The 10,957-nt window shown below is 42.9% G+C and overlaps 1 protein-coding gene across 2 annotated transcripts in view; it reads left to right on the top strand.

Annotated features, from left to right (window-relative positions):
• LOC144931549 (uncharacterized) overlaps positions 1-9,616 on the top strand; it is a 34,218-nt gene extending 24,602 nt beyond the window's left edge. For both annotated transcript variants that reach the window (XM_078855515.1, XM_078855514.1), the window contains exons 12-16: positions 460-533; positions 1,416-1,542; positions 2,858-2,939; positions 3,644-5,164; positions 6,061-9,616. In XM_078855515.1, the coding sequence (XP_078711641.1) occupies positions 460-533; positions 1,416-1,542; positions 2,858-2,939; positions 3,644-5,164; positions 6,061-6,223 (1,967 nt within the window). In that variant the 3' untranslated portion in view covers positions 6,224-9,616. The remainder of the gene's footprint in view (positions 1-459; positions 534-1,415; positions 1,543-2,857; positions 2,940-3,643; positions 5,165-6,060) is intronic.
• The last annotated feature ends 1,341 nt before the right edge of the window (positions 9,617-10,957 follow it).

Raw genomic sequence — 10,957 nt, 5'->3', positions numbered from 1 at the left:
TTTAAATGATTGTGGAGTGATTTATTTGACCCTTTGTTAAATGTGTAGCTTCTGACAAATTAAAGCTGCAGTTGTAATGCTGCTGATGCCAGAAATCCCAAGGAAAATACCGTACCATAACAGAGCATATGCAAGCTCGCAGCCGGGAAATGAATATTGTGTTGTGTGAAGGCGCTTATGCAGTTGGAAATTAAGCAATTTATTTTGAACAAATATAACATACGGAAATTACTTGGCCAATTTCGGCAATAGCTTCCAATTTCAATGCATTGTGTTTCAAGTTAAGTGAAATTGCAGTCGCATAATTACCCATAAAATTTCCAATTTTCACACATTCACTCTGCATATTTCTCCAAACGTTCAAGTGATTTCCATAAAGTCATATATTTAATGTGTACACAATTCAGTGGTATATTGTAAAGCTGTTGCTGTGCCTAACGGGGTATGTTGTGTTTGCAGACCAAACTGGGGCAGATATATTGGAAGCAATTTCCAGCCCCACATCCAGCTCCGAAAGTGAAAGAGATACAAAGGTGAGTGTCAAGGTTAAGATTACAAAAATATAGCTTACACATGTCTACATTGTTTAATATTATCTTAACATATTTACATGTTCTTGTCTGCTTGAAATGCTGAACATTTGCAATGTGATTGCCCCATTGAGGGTTATGATACTATCCTAACGGTATGTTTACGTTCATATATAACTGCATATATATAGTTTGTATGCAGTTATGCTCTTGGCATTTATTCATCTTCTGAAGGCGTTCTTCTCTGTACATGTGTTACTGTTGGGTCAGATGTGGTGAAAATCTAGTTAATCTTTAATTTAGGAACTGTAATTTAAGTTGCTAAACTCCTAGCTTTCTTGTACATACATACATGATTGTTGCTCAAAGATTTAAGAAGCAAACAAAAGAATGTAATTATCTGATAACCTTTCAGTGGTCCTCTCGTTCCACTGAGAACACACACGTCAGTCAATATTAGTCATTGCTTTAGGAGAGGACGCTTATACACAGGCACATGTAAAGCATGTAAAGCCCTTGTGTCATGGAAGAAAACTGTGGGTTTTCCCCTAGCTGTTTGGCTTGTAATATTTCACCACGCTGGTCAGTACAGATTGGTAAACCTGGGCCCATGGACATTGGAGCATAGTAAAATACAATGGATTTTCCTGCACTGCCCTCTGCTCACAAAGTCGCCCCGCAGGAGCCTACGAAATCTGATGCGTGGTGGTCACTATTCCATGGACTAATCCAAGCTCAAACCTGCTTAGCTTCCGAGCTCTAAGACGATCGGGTGCATTATGCGTGATGTAGTCATAGGCCCACACACAGAGCCGCCATGTGTTTACGTGCATGCACACTTGGGTACAGGAGCTGAGTTACGTACCTGCCTCTCTGTTTGGTCAGGCGGTGAAGCCGCTGGAAGATGGGAGCGAAGGTGCGGCAAGCGAGAAGAGCGCAAAAAAGAGAGGCGCGCGCAAGCGAGACAGCTCCCCCACCCCTCCGCCCGGCAAGAGGCGGAGAGTACAGTCAGGTCCGATCTGCAGCCTCCGTATCTTGCGTTTCACACCATTGTTTCGTTTCACACCAGTGGGCAGCTTAGAGAGAGACTACCTCTCATCGCAGGCATTGAGCATTTCCACCACTGGCTGAGGGATACCAGTGGAGATGAGCCTCATTCTTGTTCGTATCATAGATTTTTTGTTTTGTTTTGTTATGCTGTAAACCGGGTAACTTCAGCTACATATTCTTTGTTCTTTCGGTAAAGTCACGTAGAAGGGAAACAATAAAATAATAAAAATATATAACAATCAAATTCTCACGACGTTTCGATTGCAACACAAGCAATCATCATTTTCTTGCTGTGGTTTTCACACCTGATGATGATTGCTTGTGTTACAAACGAAACGTCGTGAGAATTTGATTTTTTATATTTTTATTCTTTTATTGTTTCCCTTCTACGTGACTTTACCGAAAGAACCAAGAATATGAATCCCTGCAGTCACGAAAGCTTTACATAAAAATTCAGCTACATACATATCTCACAAGCTGAATCCAGGCTCTATTTTTCCTCCTGCTTATCGGGATGTTTATAGTATGTAACAGATGGCAAAGTGAGTCAGACGAACAAGGTTGTGAGTTGAAATCCTCTTTAGAGGTTATTGTTAGCGCTTGTGTCCAAAATGTGTGTGATGTGGTAGGAAGAGTAAACTGCTCCCTGCATAATACATTGGTGATTTCTACTTCAAGCTCGGCAACACAAATGAGCACCAGCAAATGCTTTTTTCTTATTTTTTTGTGACAAAAACATCACAACCCTCCAGCCTTCATTCTCAGTCAGCGCTCTCTTTAACAGTTCCTAGGGCAAGGACTAAAATGGGGAAACAATAATGTTCCTATCATGCTCCTTGGTTCTGGAATAAATTACAAACGATTTTAAAACTGGAGAAAGGAGGGTATCAATGTTGTCTGATTTCAAAGCTCTGATAGAAGAAATGTCATTGACCATTGTAATTGTTTTTAATGTTTTGTATTGTACTATTTAGTATTGCGTGTGTGGTGATTTATTTTTGCTGACTTCTTGGCAGGTCCTCCTCGCAAAAGAGGTTTTTAACCTCAAGGTTTTTTTTGTTATACCTGCTTAAAAAAGGTGAAATAAAAATAAAATGTATGTCGTTAGTTTGAGCGGTCTGAAGCCAGTGGCAGTTGTCCATATGTTGTGTATGCACATCTCTTCGAGTTGTTTTAATGATATATAATAATACATGGCATATTCAATTCATCTATGGAATGTTGTTTGGTATACCTCGAGTCGAGGTAACGCTTCTGTTTCATTTTTTTCCTAACAGACAAATCCGAGGCTGAGAGTAAAGAAACCACAGATTCTTCTGAAGCAGAAAATTCCTCAAATTCCGAAGAGAAAATGCAGCGGTATGTGTGTTACACATGTCTATTGTTCATATCAGTGTGGAAAATTGCTCTGTAGAATTGTGTAGTCGTGACAGTAATTTCCACAACCATCAATCTTCTATGCTACATTTACTATTGAATTTCTCACCCAGTTTTCTAAACATAAATAAAACATTCCAATGACACCCATAATAGAGAGTAGCAGACCATAAAAAAAAAAAATATATATACAGGTGCCACATGACTCGGAGAGCTAATACCATCTCCGAGCACCGAGTCAGCACCGCTGAGAAGCCCAAGTTCAAATCTCGGTTCTCAAGCGTAGTGAATTGATGGTCTTAGCTCACTCACCAATGACAAATCCTCAAAGCTACCCTTGATGGATTCAAACCCATAATATTGCATTTGGTTTTTCACTTAAAAAAAATTGTTTCATTGGCATGGGACAAACACTCTTTGCCAGCCATTAGAAAAGTATCCTTGGGGTTGGTTAATGGGCCCATTGAAGTGACATCATTTTCTAGGGCAGTTCTCCGACACGTGGTGGTGTACTGCTTGCTGTGAGGGTTCTGCGTGTATTTTTTTCTCCCATTTATATTCCAAGTGTGCCATTGCGTCAGGCCAAAAGCCACAACTGGAATATTATTGAGTCAAAAAGCATTCTTTTTTAGTATTTGTATTTTCGTCATGCTAATGGCTACTCGATTCTCACGTTGGATTTTCAGACCCAGCACACGCCGCAGCACGCGGCACGAGAAGCAGGAGAAGGGCAAGGAGCCCCCGCTGGCCCACCGAACACGGCGGAAACAAGCAAAGTCCTCGACTGAGTCTGACTCCGGCCGTCAGACAAGGCGGGCGTCCGGCCATCTGGCTGCCGAGGCCGCGCGCCAAATACGGAAAAAGAGGGGTGGCCCAGTGTCTCCGAACCGCGAGGACAAGCGGACGCGGCAGGGAAAGGTTCAAGCAGTGCAGTCAAAACCACGTGGACGCCAGGCAAAACAAGTGGCCAAAGAGATGGCGTCGCCGCAACATGACGCTCGGCAGAAAGCCAGACAAACTCGCGCGTCTGCCGGTCTCCAGCCCTCGGAGTGCGAATCTCCGTCGGCCGACACTACAAAGCAGAGCAAGAGAGGACGCAAATCGTCGGGCTTTAAAAGCCCTGAGCTGCCCCGGCGGACGCAGCAGATGCAGTCGGCAGTTTCTGCTGCAGAAGCTTCGGCGGAGGAAGCACCGTCCTCAAAAGGGCCTGCAGATCCTGAGCCCGAGTTGTCTTCCCAGAAAAAAGAGAGCGAAACGGGGGAGCCGGAAAATACCTTGGCCGTGCCTGGCGAGCCTGTAAGTGACACTGATCACAAAGGGGAGACGGCTGCTGACGTGTCTGGAATTTCTAAAATGACTGTCGATGATTCTTCCACCTTACGGTCCCTGGAGTGTTTGCAGCCATGCCCTGAATCTTCATTGGAGGCTTCAAATGAAACAAATTACTCTTCTGTGGAAAAACAAGGCTGTGAAGAGATTCCCAGTGTTAAGGAGGGGTTACTTCAAAGTGATGGCAAACAGCAAGCACACGATTCCGAGTCCCAACCAGAAGCTGAATCTCCCACAGCACATGAACCACAAGTGGTAACATTAGTTGATACAACAAGGCCTGATGAGCCTTGTGATTCTGCAAGTGCAGAGGAAAGCAGGCAGGAAAATGAGCAACAGCCTCCTCAAATGGAAGAAATGGATACTGCTCAACAGAAATCCAGTTTAGATAAAAATGAGCCACATTTACAAAAGCCAGCCACACAGGAAGCAGAAAAAGGGGTGGAAAATCTCGAAGCGAAATTTGAAAAGCAACTAGAGGCTGAGAGTCTGGCTGCAAATTCGGATCTTGAGCAGCCAGAAAGCGAACATGAAGCGGACTCGAAAACGTCTGACGGCGCAGAGGAGAAGAAGTCATCGGGCAGCAAAGGCGCTCCACCACAGCGCATGCAGCTCAGGAGGCTGTCGTCGGCTAAACAGGCGAAGGACGGTGCCGACGCCTCCCCGCAGAGCCGGCAGACTCGTGCCACGGCAAGCGTGGCGTCTGAGGCGGCGCAGCCAGCGCGGCAGGCCAGGCTGTCGGCTGCGGCAGCGGCCGCAGCGGAGGTCAAGGCTCTTGGCCGACAAACCCGCTCGGCGGCAGTCAACGCCGGTGACGTCGCTCAGCAGCAGCAAGCGAAAGCGACGCGGTCATTGCAAGCCACTTCCGGCAATGACAAGTAAGGCCTGGCTTGGGCAAATTAGATCGTTGTTGTGTGTCGTGGTCTGTGTGTCTGCCTGGCTTGGCTTTTTAAAGCAAACATCGATATTTATCCTCAATATTTGTTTTATATTCAGTTGGCTGGCTAGCACTGTGGTTAAAGCGCATTCAAATCACATTCTGTGATAGACTCCACCTCCTTCATCCCTGAGAGTACCACATGGTCAGCTGAGAAACTCGCATGGAAGTTGTCAAGTTAAAATCCCATTCTGTTATCAAACTCATTCCTTCATCTGTACGAAGTTGGTAGAATTATAATCACTTTGTGGAAGTCCGTTGTTTTCCTATGGATTGACTTGCTTTTGCCATGGAATTAGATGAGCAACCACTCCATGTTTATTGGAGTATGGGAATACTTCGTTTTTTTATTGTTTATCAAATTAAAAGTCACTAATCCAAAATTGCTCATTCAGCAGAGTACTCCTTGGGAAGTTTTGGTCAATTTAGTCTTTTTGAAGGGAAGACTGGGAAATTTCACTCACTTAGCAACCTTTGTTATTTACGTGTTGCCGTAAATCAGTTGTAAGTAGTTTACATTTTTGTATTGGGTGCAATTGTGAATAACAGCCATATCAGATGTACTAATGTACGTCTCATCGGCCATTACCATTGGTTCACTAGGTGTGTGAAGTTAGGAGATGTCCACGTGTGCTCGTCATTTGAAGGCCTGAAGACCAGTATCGGTGATTTCGCCGTCAATTTGTTCAGGGAGGCGGCTCCGTTCCTTCCTTTCAGTAACTTGCTTTAGCCTAATCTTGCACATGTCTTTCACGTTGTTCACAAGGCATGCTGACTTTGAGCTCTGCCACCCCTGCCTCTCCCATGTTGTTCCTGTCTGCCCCCCCCCACCACCAGACCCGTGTCGTCGGGAGGAGCTGGAAGAGGCCGCAGGCAGCCCACGGCCCCGGCACCCGAGACGCGGGGCAGCAGCAAGCGGGCGGCGCCACCACAGTCACCAGAGCCCACGCGCAGGAAGGCCCGTGGTGCCGAGCCTCCGGCCAAGAGAGGCCGCAGATAACCACCGAGCAGCAGATGCACGCCAGCAGTGTTCGTTTTGTGTCACGACATTACCGCCGGAAATATTTTTCGCTAATTTGCATTTTCTATTTTATTTATCAGTGATGACTATACGAGTGGATGAAAATCGTCAGTCATGACGATGGATGCGACTACCCAACAAGGGCTAAAGCGTGACTGACAATGACGAGACGAAATTAACTAGTCTGAATGAAGACGGAGATTAAGGTAATGTGGTTATTAGAGACGAGAGTGCACTGAGAAAAGACCAACAATTGTAATTCGTATAAATGAGTTCACTGATTGACTGACAATAATCGGAGGGGAGAATTTCACTCTCCCACGCCAGCATTTAATAACTCGTGGTGGACGACATTTTAACTGCAAAAGTCGACGACGCTAATTATTACTTCAATTAAATCTTCAGACCAACATTCTACACCTTGTTGACTAGATAAAGTCTCCCACTAAAATTAAAGATGCTGACTGAACGCTGTACGCCACCAGTAACCTTCACGCTGCGACACGACCTCATTAGCATTCACAAACCACGCGCGCCCCATCATCGTCAGGCAACAGCGGCAGCAGCCCGTGTTATGTGGTTGATGCATGGGCATGCCACGATTCACCGATTTAAATAGATTATTACGCTTAAGATACGTGAATCGAATCGCGAATGTAAAAATGTATGATTTGTAAATAGTTGTATGTTATTGGTGTTTGTTTGTGCAGCAGCTAGGTTTTACATGCATTGCACTGGTAAGACATAAAATTGCTTGAAACTAATCTGGACAATGAAATCGTGACAGCTTGTTGAATTTCCATCGGAGTGAATCGGTACATGCTTATATCCATGGTAGTGCTGTTCCAGGTTGATCATCCTTAATTCGATATTAATCTTCAGAATGATCAACGCTCATGTTAGGCAATTGTTATTGTTGACTAGCTGCCGGCAGATTAGTTGATAAATGGTCCAATGAAGGAATTAACTTAGCAAGTTTATTATTCTATGCCAACATTCAACTCTCAAAAGGGCTCTCTATCCATACAGAAACAGCCTATGGGTACATTCTTTCCTTATACTTGCCCTCTAGAAAAGTGCCTCCTTTAAAAAACATTTGCCTATATTCATCACACTTGATTCGAAGCTTTCGCGACTGCAGGAAATTACTCTGGTTCTTTCGGTAAAGTCGCGTAGAAAATAAAATCAACGTGGCTTTACCGAAAGAACCAAAGATTATATTCATCACCACAATTGATTTCCCGATAGCTGCACAAGTTATATTTGAAGACGGCTCTCATTGACGAGTGATCGCTGTAACGCTTAAACAACAATCAATTCCTGTGCAGATTTCTACACCATCACACTCCTGAGTACAAAAGATACATTTCTAATGAAAGAGTTATTAGTATAACTCCTTGACAGTTCAAAAATACATGTGTTTTTTATTTTCATACTTGTTTTGAGTCACTTGTCAATAAATTATTACATTAATTCTTACTTTTTAAAAAGCATGTAAGCATGTAAATCACTTGTGCTTATTATAACAATACGTAAATCTATTCAAAGTTCTTTCATCGGCATTTAAAGCCATAAGCTAAGGGTTACAATTATCATTTCATACGATGGAAGCCACCTTGTCCAAAGGATAACTACTTAACTTCCCAATGAGTGGTAATCATATGATTGTGCCCAACTTCGCAGCACTCTTTTAAATTTCAGTCATTTCATGTAGTTTCATGTCCACTCGCCATGGTAACTAATGAGCAAGTCTAAATTGGTCAATTATAAGACGTTTAAGGAACACATTTGTGAAGAAAAGTAATTGGGTTTGGGCAGCACATCGCACGAGGGGTTGATAGCCGGTGGTAGTGCTGAAAGTACGTCCACCTCGGAGATGGAGCAATGAATCGGCTCTTTATCAGATGGATGTTCCATCTCGAGACCACGAGGGATTGTGATGGCTTGGGGAGGCTTCCATGCAGCAGTGGATAGATAATGATTGATGGTCGCTGATAGGGTGATGTGATCTCCAAATGAGAATTGAACTCCCAGCCCTTCAATTGTGTCACTTTGTCTTTTGAAATGTATTACAAAATAAAACATTGTGAGATATCCACCTCTTCCTACATGAATTAGGGAAACGTAGCATGTATTTGTATATTTGGGATTGGTATTCAAGCTACAAATATGTTTTGCTGAAGGTGCTGTTAAGACTTGCCTGTAAGAGTGAATATATTTACCAAATAGATGCATATTCGTGTGGACATTTGTTATTGGGACCACCGCTTTGGCTGGGCACGGATAAAGTATTCAATATTAAGTTTAGATAAAAATGCATTGCACATCAGCCATACCAGTCATTGAGGTATCAGGACATATCCTACACACTGCTTTCACATTTTCATCTCTGGTGCAACACTGATGTACCACGCCTGTTATTGCCCTCTCATCCAGATTGTTTGAACATTTCATTGGTGCATATGGTGGCACTGTTTATGGTATTTGTTGGACAAAAACATCTTAACTGCGTTGTTGCGAACAGTAATAACACTGTTCTGCATGCACTGACATCAGATGAAAGTGCCTCGTGCAGGATTAACAATGCCCTTTCATGAGAGTGGATTTCGGTGGAGTGTTAAAAAGCTAAGCATATGGTATATTCTGTAAAAAAACTTGAGTATTGTCACCAATTAGCAAAGCGTTTTGCAGTCATAAATGTAATTCCACCTTTGTAAGGTCAAAAATTACTATGATATTCTTGCTGGCGACTTTAATAAAGAGAGACATTTTAAGGTTTAAACATTTTGAGTCGCCTCTGCAAGTATGAAGTCTGCTTATATAAACGGCTGCATTGTGTCAAAGGCGTATAAAATATTTTGTAATTAAAATGTAAACGCTGAATCTCGTGCTATTTAAGCATTCACACTCGGTATTGCTGTTAGATGAACTTAATTATTTGGCTGGTACAGGTTTGTTTATATTTGTAAAAGAATTCAGATGTTTGTGAATACATTAATTCAATTTTTATTACCACTTAAATATTTGAAAACATTGTCATTTCTTGATAAAATAATTAAGCGTGTATAAGCGTTATGCAATAAACTTTGCAGATGTTTGTGCCATTCATAATTAACTTGTATATTTGCTTTCTTGGTTGTCGCTCAGATTAATGTGCTTTGGCTGAATGTAAGCAATCCATATGCGTTCAGGTAGCTCACATTAACTACCTGGGAGTTCGGTTTTTTTCTTTTCAGATTTTACTCGTGTTTCACAATGCTGTAAATAATACGCATTGGCGTTGGAGCTTTTGTGTGCGTTTTTTTTACTTTGTTGGTGCAAATGAGCGAAGCATCTACGTGAATTGTAGTATAAAATAAAAGCAGAATACTAAAGGTACTTGTGTTTTTCATGAATCATTTATTTACAAAAGTTGTGGTTACTGACACTGCTAAATGCCATGCTGTTGCACTGCAGTTATTCTTAATGACATTTACCAATAGGTGGCGCCTATTCCGAAGTTTGTATCATACATATCAACATTAACCAGCTCTCATCAGATTTCCCCCAACAGAATACGTTTATACCATTAATTTTTGTGTTTAGTTTCACTTTTATAAAACAGCTGATCACACATACAATGAATTGCAATATAAATAGCTGGTCACAGTAATTCACTTTTGTTGTAACTACATTGGTGCACAATACAGTAATAGACAACATGGTTTAGGGTTGTGGTTGTATGCGAGTGAAATGTCTTTAATTATCGTTTATACAATGCATTGCCCAATACATTTACACATTTGTAGTGAGTTCAACTGAGTCGCAGACGTACTCTTTGAAGGCAACACGTTTATTAACACCAACACACGGGGTAACTGCCCCTTTACAGAATAACAACCTATGGTGGTGACCACCAGGCTATCTACACTAATTATACTTATACCGTAACTAGCTACAACGGGCCAGACCACAGTTTTGATCCATATCCACGTGTTGGAGACTGTAGGACGTAGACGAAGGTTCAGGATGAACAACAACGCCGGTCCCTCTGGGGAACCCGGCTTATATACTCTGCGGCGTGGCTGGCTCCGCCCCTGGCCACGCCCACCTTGCAGAACCCTCGAGCAGGATCTCTATCCGGACCACGTGACCACCCCTAGCCCCCACCAGGGGCCCTTTGTAGACTTAACCGGTCACGTGTCTGGTCAACCGGAGTGCCATGACCTTTAGTAACCCCGTTCCTATGGACGGCACTTCCACACCCTATCCTGTAGGGGCTGGCACTGCACGCCAAGCGTGGTGCCATCCAGCGCTATTGATCAGTGTTGACCGAGCCCCTTTAGGGCCGGTACTACAGCCACATCCTAGAGGTGTCCACGATGGCAATACACCGCACGCCGTGCCTCTCTATGACACATTTACTACACATTTATTACGTTATAGTAGTTGTCCTTTACAAGCTCTTATGAATAATCTGGGTGGCGTGTTTGTTTATTGTCACCACAGCAACAATAAATTGATTAAGCAGTCTTGAATGTTGGGTTGAAATATACAATTAATCGAGTCAAACAATAAATCAGCGCGCATTTGTATTTCAAAAGATAACGCTGTACCAATGTTGGTGAATTCTCATACACTTGCGCATACGCGCATACACAAGTAAAATGTTAATACTGGTAGGAACCCACTGGTTCCACTAGCCCACAGGGGATTATTGTGTCCGTCCGTCGT

This window comes from Lampetra fluviatilis, chromosome 4 (genome assembly GCF_964198595.1).
Source record: "Lampetra fluviatilis chromosome 4, kcLamFluv1.1, whole genome shotgun sequence".
Classification (NCBI taxonomy): Eukaryota; Metazoa; Chordata; class Hyperoartia; order Petromyzontiformes; family Petromyzontidae; genus Lampetra; species Lampetra fluviatilis.
Note: the sequence above shows the minus strand (reverse complement) of the source record. Positions and strands in the feature narration are given on the sequence as shown.